General features: G+C 37.1%; 1 protein-coding gene across 2 annotated transcripts in view; it reads left to right on the forward strand.

Annotated features, from left to right (window-relative positions):
• Positions 1–17,967, forward strand: part of LOC124645685 (alpha-catulin) — a 70,447-nt gene that overhangs the window by 47,834 nt on the left and 4,646 nt on the right. For both annotated transcript variants that reach the window (XM_047185544.1, XM_047185537.1), the window contains exons 3-5: positions 10,104–10,246; positions 10,879–11,088; positions 13,928–14,065. In XM_047185544.1, coding sequence (XP_047041500.1) covers positions 10,104–10,246; positions 10,879–11,088; positions 13,928–14,065 — 491 coding nt within the window. The remainder of the gene's footprint in view (positions 1–10,103; positions 10,247–10,878; positions 11,089–13,927; positions 14,066–17,967) is intronic.

Raw genomic sequence — 17,967 nt, forward strand, 5'->3', positions numbered from 1 at the left:
ACTTATTTAGTTTAATGCTTTGTATATCTGGATTTTTTTATTAAGTAAATTATGATATTACCTGAACAATGTAGGGAATTAAACCATCATCTCCTTGATTAATAAAAAAACGACTTTGATTACGCCCTCACAGAAAAGTAACATCCCTACAGAAACTCGCCTTAGTTTATCTATAAACTGGTTTTCTAATATTCAGTGTAACTAGAGGCATGCAAATGTAACAGTTTCTGACATAAGCTACGAGCTGGCGCGCTCATAACTGCTTCAATATCAGAGTGTAGCTGTAACATTTCGAAATGCACGGCTTGAACACATTTCTTAGCGGGCCTTATATGAAAGTATGTCTTAGCTAAAAGTAAGGCATAAAGAGAAGATTATAGAAAACCGAAATTCGTCTCATCAGCTTCGTAGCTTTTTCCAGCTATATTGGGGTCTGCATTCTGTCTAACCAAATGCACCTGAATACCAATATTTTACATGTCCTGTAACTGCCTGATTGACCTCCTCAACCAAGTTACCTGAGCAATCCGGTACCTCATGCTTTACAGCCATAGATTTTTCTAATGAAAACTGTATGAGTTTTGAAGAAAAACATGTAAAGTTTTCTTCTCTGGAAAATATTATGTAACATAACACCTATGTAGTAGATACATATGTATCTTCATTAGCATCGTTAGTGCTATAATTTCCCGCTGGCTTCCTATCTGAAGCATCCTCGAGGTTTTTCATAAGTGTTATGAAGATTTAACGACTTGTCTCCATTATCCTTAACCCCAATACGAGGGCGCCATGCCAAACAGTCATAAAACATACCAAATGGTTACACGATTGTTCCATAGTTATACGATGCCTTGTGTCAGATAATGGGGAGTTAATAAAGCCATTACTTAATAACTATGTAAGCACATAAACTGCCCTTTTTGTTTCTGGTCGTTAGTTTAATGTTGTGGGTTTTATTTCGAAGTAAATGTTACTATCGATTTAGAACTCTCCCCTATAAGTTCGAGCATAATAAGTTGCAAATTGCAGTTTTCATTAGTAAATTATGACAAAAGCGTGCTATAAGTGCACACGTTTATTAAACATATGTACGATAATATCTTAATAATATTTCAAGTCACGAACTCATAATACGTTAGGGAGGATAAACTTAGGTCGGGCAGCGCGCATCCCAATCAGGGCCGCGCTAATTCCCCTAAATGCCGCAATTGACAGAATTCATTATGATTTAACACTTAGAATTATTATACTTGGAACATTAATTACGTAAATGTATTGGCTTTAAACAAGGAATATAAATGCTATTTGGTTTGCCGGCTCTTGGTTAATAATCGTTGAGTCTACATAGGTAGACAAATGTAATAGTGATAGAAAATTGTTTCTATGTTGTTGGATTCTCTACGATTGATTAGTTTCCTCCTTGATACTTTAGCCATTAGAAAGTTTTATCCCTTACGATGTTTTATTTCATTTTTCCGATATAAATTCATTCTAACTAGCACTCCAGCTAATTATGAGCTCATATGAGCTCATAAAAACAGGTCGCATATTTAAAACAATAGTATTCCAAAAACGTGCCAACTCCAGCAGAAAAAAACTCGTTAAGCACCATAACAAAAAGTAACCCTCTGATCGGCCATTGTAAAGCTACAATGCCTGTAGTTACCAGTGAAATACAAAGAAACATTTTTCCATTGTTTCGTAAAAGTACAGCAATCGATATGGTTGGCATCGATTATTTATTTATTTAAAATACTTTTTGCACATTGTACAACGGCGGACTTAACGCCTTAGGCGTTCTCTGCCAGTCTACCTTAGGGTGGTGGTGAAATAGAAGTGGTAGGTGCAACACAATTTGAGCATCAGTGGAAGATAATAAAAATATATATTTATGCATATATAAATATAATATATATATATACATATATATATATAACTATATATATGTACAACTGTATCCAGGAGAATGTAGGAGAAGATGGTAAGAAAAATGAACTACTGTAGTGATTCGGCCAACTTGCCATGGATGTGATTTCGCAGTTTCATTTTAAAAGTGTGTCGACTATTTACCATCCTGACCTCCAGAGGTAGCTCATTCCAGAGAAGAATAGATTTCACAAAGAAGGAAGAGTGAATAATGTCTGAACGGTGAGCAGGGCAGTGAAGAAGACGATTATTAGAGGAGCGGAGATTTTTGTTATGCTGAGAACACACATACTGAAAGTGAGAGGTTAAATAGGAAGGTGAAGACGGGGTATAAAGTATAGAAAAAAGAGTAGTTAATGCCCTCATCACACGTCGTTGTCTTATCGGTAGCCATTTAAGTTGCGCTCGATACGCTGACACATGATCGTACTTGCGAAGATTAAAAACGAATCGAATGCAATTGTTGAGAAGCCGGTCGAGTTTATTGAGCAGATCTGCATTCAGGTCATAGTAGCAAACATCACCATAGTCGATTATAGGAAAGATTAAGGTTTGCATAAGCATTGCTTTTACATGGAACGGGAGCAAGTTTTTGAAGCGGTAAAGAAACCGCAGTGTACTAGTGATTTTTTGGCTGACAGCTGCAACTTGTGCTTGCCAATTGAGTGAAGAGTCAAGATGAAGGCCCAAATTCTTCACTGAGCAGCTGAACGGTATATTTATCCCGTCAAATACCAAAGTTGGTAACCCAAGTGCGTCTACTTTACCTAAATTTCTTGAGCTACCAATGATAATAGCTTGGCATTTAACAGGATTGACTGCCACTCCGAACCTGTCAGACCAACTTTTGACTACCTCCAAGTCTTTGTTAATTTTAACAAGCGCAGCTGCCAACTCATTCACTTTTGTGTGACGATACAACTGCAAGTCATCGGCATAGAGATGATATGAACACTGAAGCTCAGGAGTAAGGAAATTTATAAATATGGAGAATAACAGAGGTGAGAGTATGCCGCCTTGAGGAACGCCAGCATTCAAAGAACACCACGCAGATGAATCCTCATCCACCCGAACCGACTGCTGGCGATCATGAAGATAAGAGGAAAACCAGTCTGACGCCTTAGAAGAGACCATAAGATGTGATAGAATAGATAAAAGGATGTCGTGACTGACGGTATTGAACGCATTTGAAAAATCCACGAGTACCAACACTGTGAGATTAGCGTCTTCCATAGCAAATCTAATATCGCCAGTCACTTTGAGGAGGGCAGAAGAAGTGCTGTGGCCCGGCCTAAATCCGGATTGGAAAGGGCTCAGTAGCTCATTGCCGTAGATAAAACGAGCAAATTGCTTATGAGCACAAGCCTCAAGCACTTTGGATAAGAAAGGTAGGATAGAAATTGGACGAAAGTGACTGGGGAGGGTAGGGCTGGAAATTTTGGGAAGAGGACGCACGTAAGCTTTCCGCCAGAGTGAAGGGAAAACTCCAGAGTAGAACGAAAAGTTTACGATATGAGTGATAACAGGAAGGATCGGGACTAGGATATGGACGATCATCTGACGGCTGATGTTATCACACCCCACCGCCTTAGATTTAGATTAATTAAATCGATATGCACCGGCGGCCGCCACTAATAAATAAATGAAGGCAACTGTGTTACACTGCAACACAATTAGCAATTGCTTTAAATTATTGTGATACTGCAATACTTCGAAACGTCCGCTTTGTGCAATGTTCATTTAGCAGGAATTGTATTATAAAATATTTCGAAATACACGGGTTTAATGCCTCACTGCTAATACCTACTTAACTTACAAATTGTAGCTACTACCTCCCAAAGTTAGTTACCTACGTGAGAACTAATTCACAACTATATATCTAATAGGTAATTTGACAACTTTTATGATATACAAATCTGTTCTGTTTTACAAAGGACATGTTGCTTTTAATATTGTTAAAAAATATATATTTAATAGAAACGTTTTGGGCCAATAGAGTAGGTATATATAAAACTATAGACTATCGGCATAAATGTCACTGCTTTAAATAACAAACTGGCTGGAAAGCCAGCGTGACGGTAGGGCCGTGCTGATTGCTCACTGAACAATGCATGTAATGGCTTCTTTGAACACTAATCAGGAACAAACACTTCATTACTATCCAAAGAAGAGAATTCAACATCTAAAAATATCATTCAGTTCATGAAGGTAACCTTAGACTTGTTAATAGACTAATAACAACTTTTAATAACTCCAGCAAAACCTTAACACCCTCCACATGCCTGCTTACACACTTCACATGCTTCAAAAAGCTACCGTCCTAAATACCTGCCGTATCACCCGAAAATTTTTAACATCTTCAACACTCTCATCTACATTCTCGATTTAATGTCCCCCTTGCTCACTGATCTTAAACTCTCTTTCCCGAGAGAAGAAACAAAAAGAACATATCCAAAATAATAACTTTTATGTAGTCGTATACGTTCAGTCGTTAAAGCATGATTGAAGGAGAAGCACCCAAACCGAAAATTTTTCTCATTTCTAATATAAGTATCTAGAATTTTCAGTAACATAATACCTATGTCATACACCTGCTATTCCCTAAGTAATAACAATATTAATGAATAGGCGTTCAGAAAAATAATTCTTAACAGAATTTTCTGCAAACTTTTTTCCTGGAAATAAGTACAACCTAGTTGCTAAACTAATTATTTTACTACATGGTTATACCCTCTAATTGGACTCAACGTAGTTATAATCGTTGAAGATAGTAGGTAAAGAGCTTGGGGCTTACAACACTCCGTTAGAGGAACATTCGCTGTAACGTGGTATTATACCTTACCCGTACCGTAATCTGCTCTAATTGCAGCTAGTGTGTAGCTCAGGATTTTTTTCTTTGACCAAGAATCGAAAAAGAAACATAGAGACCTATTTTGACTTAAAGCGTAAAAACCGTACGTACCTATCAAACGTATGTGAGAGACAGCCAAGGTTCACACAGCCAGCTATTATTCACACCACGCTTCTAGTTTCATCCATCTGCTGGTTTAGGCAACAATTTACCCCACTTCCCAAATTGCTACTCTACCGAATGAACAACTTTTTCAATCAATAGGCAAAGCCTCTCAGAGATGCAGCTGTGCCCTTCTTATTTCATTTTCAAATTAAAATGAACATTAAATCTTATCTTTTGTACACAAACAATACAAACGATTTAATAAACAGATTACGAACATTGTTTAACTACTTAATAGTGTTCCAACTCGCTAGTCAGAACATGCAAAGTTATCGTGTTAATAGTTATACTCGGGAGAGTTATCAGCTAACCCGTTCGCCAGGCGGCGGTCAATTTAACAATAAGCGGCATGTTGACACGCAATTAAGTCTGCACCCATTGGACAAACCTCGCGTGCCAATATAGCACGCTAAAAATCACAACCAACCGTGGGGTTGGTTTAACTGGTAAACAAAGCTAGGTCTAACAGCGGTGTTTTAGTGTTAAATTCTGCCAGTTCAAATTACATGAGGGTATTTCGCACTTTTTGTATACATATAACAATAAATTGTAAACGTAGCTTTTGGTCGGCTTCCATCCACAGTGCGGGAAAAAGTTACGTTTTTTAGTTCTATTTTACGTATAGATCCATCTAACAGGGTATCTGTGTATATGGAGCTTGGCGTACCCACAAAAGTTGTGGGACTTAGTTGTAAAGAGTTTACTCAGTAGTTCGAACTTTACTTAGTACTCAGGGCGTGAGCTGGTGACCTATAACAGTGGTGCCCTATTGCCGATGACCAATACGTTTAATCGATGCTAGGGCGGCGAACGTGCACTTTATATTTCATAGAAAAATAGTATTTTTTACTCGGAATGTTAATTACAGCAGCCATTTGAAGAATTATGCGGAATATAATTACTTTTGTACTGGCTTAGCGATACATAGAGTAGGTAAGACAAAAAGGAGCACTTAATATTATTATATGTTTGACTACGATAATACTTACCTATGATTTGAACGTCGTATCTTAGAAGTTTTTTCACACAAAAGTCGCTTAATTATAAACGTGCGGACAATATCAACCTATGCCTATGAATAAAAGAAAATAATTTCCGTTTGAAAATATGACTTTTAATTGTAATTAAATAATACCGCAATATATTTTTACGTACATAATACACATTAGGGACAAACATTCTGGTGAATCGAATTAAACTCACAACCTTCGCCTGACAGCAAAAGGGCTTTATTTTTATTTTATGCCGGTTGTATTTAAAGCGACGCGCCCGACCCAAATAGAATCGGGCACGTGGAACTTAAGCATAAAAGTGTCAAAGACTTAATAAATTGTAGGATGTGCACGAATCTCTCCAAGCCACATTAGGGGACCCTTTATTAATCTCATTTAAGACCGATTGCCGCTCCAATCGACCGTGAGCGATTTTCGTAGGATTTGTGAATTTCGAACGAGATTCTCTCTGTAACCGGTTTTTCTGCAAATGTTAATGTCTACATTTAGGTGTGAATATCGTTTTCCGATATTGGTACACTAACCGAACCGAGCGCTCGTGACGCGGTTGGGTTACGTTGACCGCAAAAGACATTTCTTCTGCCACAAAAAACGCGGGCATAAAATGCAACACAGTTTTATTTCAGTTCATATAGTTAAAAAAAGATGCAAATGTTTTTTACACTGCGTAGCCAAGCGTAGCGTTTCGTAGCACAGGGGTCTACGAATGGTCTCGCGTAGTACATTAGTTACAGAATCTGTATATTTTATTAAACGTAACGTAAAATTAATATTTTCACTTATACTTATACACTAGGAAGTAAATGCATGCATATTTATTACCTATATATTTACATTCCTATATTTATCCTTTAAACTGAAAGATAAGCTGTATCTATACAATGTTGGACCTGAATCAATACCTTAGCTTACAATAAAGAATACACAATCAGTGAAAATAATCTCGGGCTATTGCTTTTTGAAATAGAGTCGGATCTCAGTTGCAATAATATGGGCGATTTGTTCGTCGGGCAGGGTGTAAGGTTTTCGGATAATCCAGTGGGGGTGGCACCTTCATTACTCGTCTAGACCCATGTATACGTAGTGTCGGACGGTCCGGCCTCGGGTCGACAATAACGCTCTCCGCCCTCCCAACCAAAACACGTACACGTTTGATTGCACTTTATTTCACCCGCCTTCATCTACCTTACATTCCATTACGTTCCTTGATTTACTCTTTGAGTAAGAAAATATTTCTCTCGAACATGTTACGCGAGGATTGCTAGTGCCTTCTCTATATGATAAACGACTTCTAGTAAAGTACTACTGTGAGTTATCATATTGTCAATTCATGCACTAAAATTAAACTGTCATTTAATCCTGCAAGTTCCTCAGTTTCAGTTTACGCGAACATTTTAATCCCGGTACAAAACAGTAAATTATGCGGCCGCTGTAACAGCGGGGCTAAATTGCTACACTGAAAGCACTAAATACTAATATATTAAGCAAATTGCTCATTAAAAACAACAATGGAGCACCTGCGTTTTGTGACTGTGTAGTACACAATACAATACTGTACGAACGTACAACACTGCTAATTAGTACGCCATTGCTTTGTGAAGCGATACCGGTTGCGTATCGTAATCACGGTACATAACCGTAAAGGTTAACACATATCAATAAAAAAGCTACTGCCTGTTATCGTCAAATTGGGTTGTCTATTGTACAGGACTGCTTTACTGGGACTCGTAGCAAATCCTGCAAAAGTTATAATTCTCCACTACGGTTCTAAAAAAATCTAAAAAATTCCACCTATGTTACGAAACAAAAAAATACAAAAAAAATATTGATAGGTACCAATTAACCGTTATTTGAAAGCTGTGGTAAATACAAGCACGCGAGTATTTTGTTGATTGCAGGTAACGACATTGATCAATAAAGTCATTAACTGGAATCACACGCAATGAGTATTTTATATGTAAACGTAACTTCAACTAAGAAATTAGAACAGTTTGAATAAAATTGGTAGAATAAATAACCAAGAACTTAGTAGATGTATGTAATAGACATAATAGAGTCTTGGAAGGGTGCTTAAAGCATTACTCTTACTTATGCCATTAGACATATTTATCTACCAAACAAAAAGAGGAATATTTCTTACAACCTTATTTCGTAAATAAAAACTTTACTTTCAACATTTAAGAACGTACATATTTCAGGTATATTAGAATATTATGTTAGGTATCCTTCTCCTTGTGAGGAGGCAGTGGGACGATAAAAAGGCTGCAAAATTACATTAACTTGTTAGGTATAGTAGTTAGGAATGCATAGTTTTCATATACTTAGTCTGAGGAAATTGCAAGATTTTCCCGCCGCCACGGGTCGTCAGAAAGTCATTATTCGACGTTAGAGTACACCTGATGCATCCTTTCTCACCTCAATATATTCAAATTCATGCTACGGTTACGAGATTCAGGTTGTTAACTGATTACCAATCATTTACAATTATAGTTCGGCCATTCAGAGAATGCGTTCCTGACACGTCGCGATTGAACTGACGACGTAACTACATTCATTGATTATTGATATAATAATGTTGTTTTAATGCTCCTCAATTGTTAAAACGGTAAACAACCAGCAAAAATATTTTTATCGTAACTGCAACGCCATTGCAAAGTTACGTCGTCAGTTCAATCGCGACGTGTCAGGAACGCATTCTCTGAATGGCCGAACTATAATTTTGTATAACATTAGAATACATATTTATTTTTGTTGCCAACCCGCAATGTTTCTTGATGTTTTGTTGCCAACCCGCAATGTTTCTTGATGTTCTGGATTTATATTAGCAGTAGAAAAAGTTCATAAAACATTATGAAGATTTATGCTCAAAATCTTTCTAGTTCAAAATAAATAATAATGTTTATTTAAATAAAACTACTGTTACGGATTTTATCGCGATTATATTAATATTATTTAATCCCAAAAACTGCCAGTCCTAAGGATTTGAGCTTGTTTTGCGTGAATCGGATCGTCAATAATAATCAACAAAATGTAGGGTAGCTGTGTGTAACTAAAACATCAAGTAGCTTAATAAACTTGAGCGACTTCAAAATGTTTGTATTAGATTTATATTTGGCTTGCGCATATATGATCATATTTCTGAATTCCGTTCAAAACTCAAGTGGCTTCCTATACGTCTTCGCCGGAATACTCATATCCTGTCTTTACTGTACAACATTTTGTTCAATCCAAAAAACCCGTCCTATCTCAAAGAACGTTTTAAGTTCCTTAATGACGCACATGCAAAATATCTAAGGTCATCACAGAATTTGAGGCTAGAGATGGCAATGCATTCCACTAACTTCTTTGATAAATCTTTTTTCCGTTCAAGCTGTGCGGTTGTGGAATGCGTTGCCCGTAACAATAAGGCAGGCTCAATCTCTAGCAATCTTCAAGAACCTGGTAAAAAAACACTACCTTTCCAATTTGTAATTGGGTATAATACCATACTGTTGCAGACTATTGTCAAGTTTAATTGGCAACTTTAAATATATATCATATATATATACATATTTCTGTTATATCTATCTATTATATATACATATATATATATATTATTTTATTTGTTATTGTTTTAGGTATTATTATTTTATATACATAGTGCACCAAAACTACCTGCGATATGGTTATTTCCTTTTTGTCACAATCCATCCAAAGGTTGTCTGTAAGAAATCGCTTTTAGCGATAAGACCGCCCATTGTGTCACCAACTTCAAAATGTTTGTTTGTTCTTGTTGATTTTTAATTGGTGTGCATAATAAAGAATATATCTATCTATCTATCTATCAAGTATCAATAAAATATCAGTCTACCGGTGACTGTGGATGCTGTAAAGGATCCGAAACGTCGGGTTTCAATAATATATCCATAAAAATAGTTTTATTTAACCAAAGGGGTATTGGGTTGCCCGGGTAACTGGGTTGAGGAGGTCAGATAGGCAGTCGCTTCTTGTAAAGCACTGGTACTCAGCTGAATCCGGTTAGACTGGAAGCCGACCCCAACATGATTGGGAAAAGGCTCGGAGGATGATGAAAAATAGTTTTATTTAAATGTCTAATATTCGCATACCTAAGTGTCAGAAATCAATAATGTTTATTTTGTTCCTGGCAGGTCGAGCAATCGAGCGTGTGTGCGCGGGCGCAGACGGCGCGGGCATGGTGTCGGCGGCGCGCGCGCTGCTGGCGGCCGTCACCAGGGTGCTGCTCCTCGCAGACATGGTCGTCGTACGACAGTTGTTGCTGGCTAAGGATAAGGTTTTCTTTAACATTGCAAAAGCTCCAAAATCACGTTGCTAACATTGGTCTTCATTGGAACCCACAAAAATGCCATAAAAGTAATTAAAATCTGTAGCATGCAAAAACCATTTGGAAAACATTTGGATATTGTGTAAATCAAATAAATGATAAAATCACAGTGTGAAATAGATTAAATCACAGTGCCATCCGCGCACTGAATAACTTTTTATTTCTAATTATACATAGATAGATTTACATTACCTTTCTAATCCAAGGGTAAGCGATTAATGGACAAAGTTATATAGAACTGCCATCCACCCGAGCCGTAGATCAACGTTGTACGTACCTCAATTCCGAAGTCAGGCCTTGACCTATTTACTGAGAACGGTAATACCAACAAGTACGAATATTTGTAAATACGACATCCCGCCAGTCTTAGCAGTGCACTGGACGAAATGTGTAGAATGCGGTTAAACTGTTTCACATCCCACGTGGCAAGTATCCATTACAGTATTACGAAAGTTTGTGAGAGAAGTTTCTCCTTGCGGTCCGTAGTTCGTCTGCAATGTTCCGAGTTCGTGCGTGGCACAATTCCTGGTTTAGAGGTGTGGTGCGTGCATCGTTTTTATAATAGTTTGTGTATGCGACAGGTGGCACGTTCCCTGGACCGATTGGAGTCGGTGTCGAACTTCGCGGAGTTCGTTCGTGCATTCACGGAGTTTGGCGGAGGCATGGTGGAGCTAGCGAGGCTAACCGCGGAGAGGCGAGCAGACTTGCGCGACGAGCGAAGACGAGCACAAGTAGCGGCAGCAAGAAACGTCCTCGAACGATCCACCCTCATGCTACTCACCTCCTCCAAGGTTTTTTGTGAATTTATTCAAACTTATTAACCGTAAAATTATTTTATCATTGTGTTCACCTTTCATCTTAATACAGATTCAGAAATATTCAGGACTCCTGCAAACTTTCAACTAGCCTGCAAACGAAAATTGCTGTTTCTATTACAGTTTGTTTCTATATAAATGTTCGTATAAACCATGTAGTTAATGTTATTCAATCAGTCTCTGCCAGTTTGTGGGTACATAGCGGATGGCCATCATTTGCCGAGCACTCACATGTATAACATTGTACAAGGCAATCCACTTGCCAAAAGTGCTCATTACAATATTGCCCGCTCCAGAGCCGTAGTCACTTAATTATTATATATTATTAGTGACGCTGCTTTATACATCCAGTTTGAACCGCTTTAAGTTATCGCTTCGCTACCGTGACAACATGAATTCCAGATCTAAAAATTATAAAGTTCCAATTATTGACTTAAAAATCCACAATACAATACCTTGATGAAGGGCATGTTCTTAACACCACTGGACAGTAATAAATTTTCAATCGGAGTGTCCGGTGAGTCCCGTGGCTCGCGTAAATTAGCCCTGTCGCTTGGCCGCCGCTACTCCTATCAATTATGTAGGTTCCAAACCCAATTCGGGACCACACTGCGTTGTTTGTGACACAAAGGTTTATGGACGCTCATTTCTCATACGATTTTGTAGTCTAAACTGTATAAGACAATACCAATCACAATCTGCAATGTTTTGCTAAATTATGGCCTGACTCTTGACTTCGTCGACAGTCACCGAGCCAGTCGAGAGGACGTCTCATTATTTGTAGAATGATGTTGTGACAAAAGCAGTGTTAGTCATAGCTGAGGCATAGTTGGTTACTTTTGAAAGAAAAGCAAACAAAGTTGTTCACTTTGACAACACAACAGCGTTTTACAATGGGTGACTTTTCTACCAGTCTACCTTTGGGTGGTGAATGAAGCAGCAGCTTTTTTACCCTCAATTTAACCTGCTGTTTGCCAACATTAGGTTCGACTTGATTGAATAAAATTCTTTTACATTTCACAAGAAAGAGCTAGGGGATAAAATGTACCAATTCCCATCGCAGGTATCTTAGGACAAACTTTTATTGCCTGGAGACTTAAGAAATAAAATATTTTAAGAACCTTGTCAACTTAAGTTTGGAAGGAGGCATTTTATAGAGACGATCTTACTTGGTCGAAGGTCACTTGCAAACTGATCATAAACTGCTAAGATGGACTCCGTCATTTAGATAATTATGTGTTATTTATTTAGTCTGACTAACCTTATTCATATTACAAAGGCTTTTAACTATGAAAAGTGTGGTACTTCACTGAACGCAGCACAGTTATTACTGGCGGTATAAATGCAAGTTTTTGAGGATGTAGCTGGTACATATTGCTAGTGTCAAGTGTGTCATGAGTAGGGTGAGTGAACAATCGCAGTCAGCTGTGTGATGGCAAAGCTAGCAATTTGTCAGCGCTTCCGAGCGAGCGTCGAGCGTGCCGCACGCCGCCGAAGCCTCCCCCACCCATTCACATGACATATTTTACAAGACTTCATTTTTTCCATCGCTCTATATTAGACGTGTCACATTGATAAAGATCTGATTCCAACTATTTTCCTGTGCTGCGTCCGCAACAGTTCAAATTTTGACATCATTGCAGTACAAGATTTCGCTATAATAATAGTTCTAGAACAATTTAATCGTTCGCAACTACACAAGTTTGCACCACCTATGTCACAGTTTCCTACGCCTTCCGCAAACTATGACTATGAGGCACAAGTATGTACGAACGAACTTAGCGCAGTCATCGTGCAGGTACTCCGTAAAGTAATTTATATTGAGTGTGAACTATTCTAAGGGGTTCCTCTTATTCACTTGTTTGTACCTACGTTGCATATTTTCCTACTATGTTCATAAACTGTTGACTTCATATTTGGATCAATAATATTGTTCGCGGAAAGTCAACCGCAAAAATGTAGGCCGCCACAAAGCGGCTGACAACTCACCATTACTGCTATTAGCCACTAAACGTTTGTGTGAACGGCATACAAATGCAGCTTCGATAGAGATTGTGAAAACCGCACTGGGCAAGAGCACCGCGTGGGCAGCTTAATTACGTGATGCTTTTAAGTTGAACACTGCTTAAACTGAATGAAATGGCAACCGTTTTACCAAAGAAAATATATTTCATTGCTACACTTTTTGTACCTACCTAAAATATTCAGCGTTATAACACACAGTGCAAATTCAAAAAGTAGTGTCCGGCCTCATCTTTTCACAAGGTCTAAAAGCTGCTGCCCCTGGTTTACTATCGCTTTTATGACACACAAGTAACTGATGGGGCTTCATTCATAGTAGAGTCGAGGCTTCTACCGCAGTCGTTTTGTCTTCAGAATAGCTAAATATTTGTTCTTGACAGGCATGCCTGGGGCTCCCAAGCTGCGCGTTGGCGCGAAAGAATCACAACATTTATATTTATTTTTGAAGTAATAGTAGGTCTAAATAGGAGAACCCTTTATAGTTCTCAAATATTCAATATTTAAGTTAATTACAGTTATAGTATCATCAAATTTTAATTAGTAGATAGTACCGAATTCAAGAAGTTTTTAATATTATTGTCTGACTTTCTGCAAACAAAATAAAATTACTAGTTAAACCACTTCGGTGGTTAGAAAATCATACTATGTAATATATAAATAAATCATACAGGTGCAGCTAATGATAACAGTTAGGGTCAACAAACAGAATTTCCATAAAATCTACAGTTACTTTACGACGTTTATGACAAACAACAAACAAACTTCGAGCTCAGCCAATGTGCTTTGTTGGCAGACATGTATGAGGCACCCCACGAGCGCGTCGGCCCGGGAGAACCGTGACACGGTGTTCTGTCAAATGCGACGCGCCATGGACCTCATCCACTACGTCGTGAGGGACGGCCTGCCCGGACACGAGGAGCAATCCCATGAGGTTTGATGTCACACTCCTACTCTTAGACAGCCTTGAAATATGCAGTTTACTTTGCTAAAAAATCTTAATATTTTTTGTGTGATACCTAACTACTATAATGTTATATAATTTTTGTAAGAGTTCAAAATACCTCATTTAAAAAATTGTTAAGGTAACTCATATGAAACTGAAAATTTTGACAATAAATTCGACCCATTCTTTAAAAATCCTATAGAAACTCCATAAAACGCCGGAAAAGCTTCGTGAAAATAGTACGTATAGGTAAGGACATAAATTGCGTGGCACAGTCAGGCGCCGGGCTAACAACAATAGATGCAGTAAATAATGTTCACAATACGCGACAACAAACGCCGTATAGGCGCCGTCATGTATTCCTGCGGGAACGGTCCGATTCACCAATGCATGATCGGACTTGAATTCATTTGTTTTACGATTACATCAACACATTATCGCTTAATCAAATTATCCGTGAGTAATCTGTTAACATTCAATCTTTTTGATAATACCCATCGTTGATTGAATCCATTCATCTGATGACGGTTTTTATATGAGCTTAGAAGATTTATATAAAAAAGGTACCACAATGGCAGGTGCCAAATGAGTAGGTGCCACGCAATGTTAACATTTGTCCATGTCCACATAACCTTTTTGTATAAAGTGGTACCCAGAATTAGGTACCAGCCTACCTACAAATTCAGTTTAAAGGACACAGCTTATATTCCGTCCCATATCCCAGAGCTATTCCCTATCCGGCCGATCCAAGTAAGTAGCCCATATCCCTTTACAAGACATAAACTTCCTTTATGCAAACACCCAACATCAATCTACATATAGGTATATAAGAACATCGAAAACCTATTGATTTCTTGCCTTCTGACATTATATTTCTTAGATTGCACTTTATGAAAATAGATTTAAATAATTTAAAAGTCGTAACTGACTTAAGAGTTTGCAATAGAAACGGGTATCTACGGGGTTAAATTCTCATTGTGGATGCAAAACTCCGCTTAAGAAAATAAGACGTTGAAGCCAACTTAATTGGGAATCAAGTTTAGCTTCATTTGAAAACTTTTTTCTTTGTAAGAGATCTATTCTAGAAATACTTTCAACTATAGGATCAAAATGTAAATGGGAAAATAAAAGGATGCTGTATTTGAAAGGTTTTCACAGAGAATTGACAGATTTTCACAGATTGCCGCTTTTTGTGAACATGGAAAACGAACAAAAGCTTCAGTAAAAATTCTGAATATCTGAATTTCATGGCAGCAATGCAACGGCAAAAATTGCGAACAGTTTGAGCTGCATTTTTTATTTATGATAGGAATATAACGCTTGAAGCGATGTAAGCCAAGAAACCATTAGGTAAGGCGCCACAAGTGCAAACATTTGCCGACTAGTACATGTCATCGTCTAAACAAGTTTAGCGGAGAGACGCGCGCCACTAAGCACGTTCCGGAGTGTAGTCAGCACACGTTATAGGAAACTGTTGTTTCTCTCACACATTATATTATATGGATATATTGTATAATATGTTCATAAGAACACATACATAATTTTACTGAAATATGGACTTAAGTTCGACATTAATAGAAAATGTGAACACTGAACATGCTACTTATCATATTGGTAGAACAGATAGAAAGCACCTTCGTTTGTGTAAAGTCAAGATTTTAACAATTTTTTTTTTTAATATTCATGTTAAGATGAAAAAGTGGAAGTTTAAAAAGATAAACTAAACAAACGAAAAAAAGTTCAAAACTACCCGTGAGACTACAAGTGATGTCTACAATAGAGATGTATATTACAAAAAAAGAAGTCGAAATGGCTCTCCTTAGTAATGGTGGTTCTATAATACAAGTACAACGCTGGCTCGTTTGTACCTAGTCGTACGTATACTACATGAGACACTAGAGAGGCTTCCGCAAGCCCGCAACTCCGGGACTACGGAACAGATATGTACAAACTACCATGGACTGTCCATAAACTTTGCCCAGCTGATTACGAATGTAAATCCCTATTATTTGTATCTTGTAATAATACTCTTGTACACACATTGGAGATTAGAACAATTTAAAACTGCATCAGTGAGCAAACAAGAAAATGGCGTTTCAATTTTTAATTTTCGCTGACAATTTGCCCATTTTATACATATTGTACCTTTATACGGTCTTAATAACACTTCAAACAATGCTGCAGCTTAATTTGATAAAACACAAATATATTAAAAAAAAAATATTTTACATTGCCCTAACATTAAAAAGTTTATGAAAGTATCCTAAACCATTTCTTCAACTGTAACGATAAAATAAATACCAAAGCAGTTTTCGAAACTGAGTCTCTTCTTTAATCTTATTAATATAATACACATACACATGTATAAATATTGTATTTATAACACTTATGAGAGACCTACAATAAGCGAATAGAAAGCTAATTGAAAAACGACAATATCGATGGGCTATCAAGCTAGCTGGGCTACATCTGCAGATAGACATCGACGTGCTATCGCGATGGGCAGTCTCCTCTAGATGTCCGCTTAGGTATATAACTAACAGTATTTAACGTATTGATATAATATATTCAAGTCCAATAGTACATTTTTAAGACTCTATTTTTTATCACTTAGGTATACCTACATAGTTTATCGAAACTACACGCACTTATATTTTATTGTTTAACTTATGTTTTATCACAACAATATTAAAATAAATGTAGTTACCTACTCCTACCTCTTTTAACTATACTTACACCGATTATCTTGATTCTTTAAAATCCTTAAATCCGATCTAAGATGAATGTTTCCGACTAGTAGCGTGTTTATATTACCTAGGGGATGAACTTTTAATATTAATTAAGGACATTAAAATTAGTTTTGAGGTAGGTAAATAATTACCGCGATCGATAAGATCACACATCATATCGAGTGTTAACTTAGATAAAACATCGAAAACCACATTTTATTTCGAATTTCCCGCTACCAATTGCAGCATTCACGTTGGGACAGTTACAGCGTAGCTTTCATACACTAAGCTTATATTGAGGAGAGTCACGTATACTTAGGTTATATTTGAAATCAGTTATTTTGTTCCCTACGTACCTAACAAGGTTAAGGTTTGTAAATAGATCAAATAGGTAAGCATTTTCTCAAATGTGGGCACCTGCCTAGAATGTAACATAACATCTACTTTCAGCATATGACAGCCACAGCAAAGCATGGAAATATCGCCACTTTTTTTCTAGAGATCGAGATTGCTAATGTCTCTGATTGCTATATCTGTAACCTACCCTGTGACACTTTCTGATGCGTATTCTTCGAACATAAACATTCTTTTATTTCTTTTCTTGTAGATGAAACCTTTCTCGGATAGTCATGAACAGGTATAAATTTAATGAAAGCAGGTAGTCGAGTGCATTATCATTTTTATGTAAGAATTTAATTGTTATTGTATATAATAAGCACTAGATTATTCTCTTGCTCTTGTATGCTTTATTTTTAATCATATTTTATAAATTATTTGTATTTTTAGTACCTAACTATGTTATCTGTCTATGCAATTTGCTTCCTCATACTTTGTTAACACTCAATACCCAGTTATTTTATTCTTTTTTGTTCTTATTTACTTACAATAGATATTATTCCAGATTTTGTATGATTAATGTCCTGATGTCCTCTATTGTCGTTTGGTACCAAAAACGCTCGTTCTTGTTTGTATTTCAGGATTAATGTTCTTATTAAATTCGGACTTGAGGAAGCATTCAGATCTGTAAATTATTATTATGTAATGCACCTATATTTATATAAATGTAGTTACTTATAGATTGTAAAGACTAAAACTTGAACTCGTCACCAAATTCTGCTAACAATCACGCTCCCAACAGCTTAGCTATAGAGGCCTGGCTAA

The sequence above is a fragment of the Helicoverpa zea genome, chromosome 1, assembly GCF_022581195.2.
Source record: "Helicoverpa zea isolate HzStark_Cry1AcR chromosome 1, ilHelZeax1.1, whole genome shotgun sequence".
NCBI lineage: Eukaryota > Metazoa > Arthropoda > Insecta > Lepidoptera > Noctuidae > Helicoverpa > Helicoverpa zea.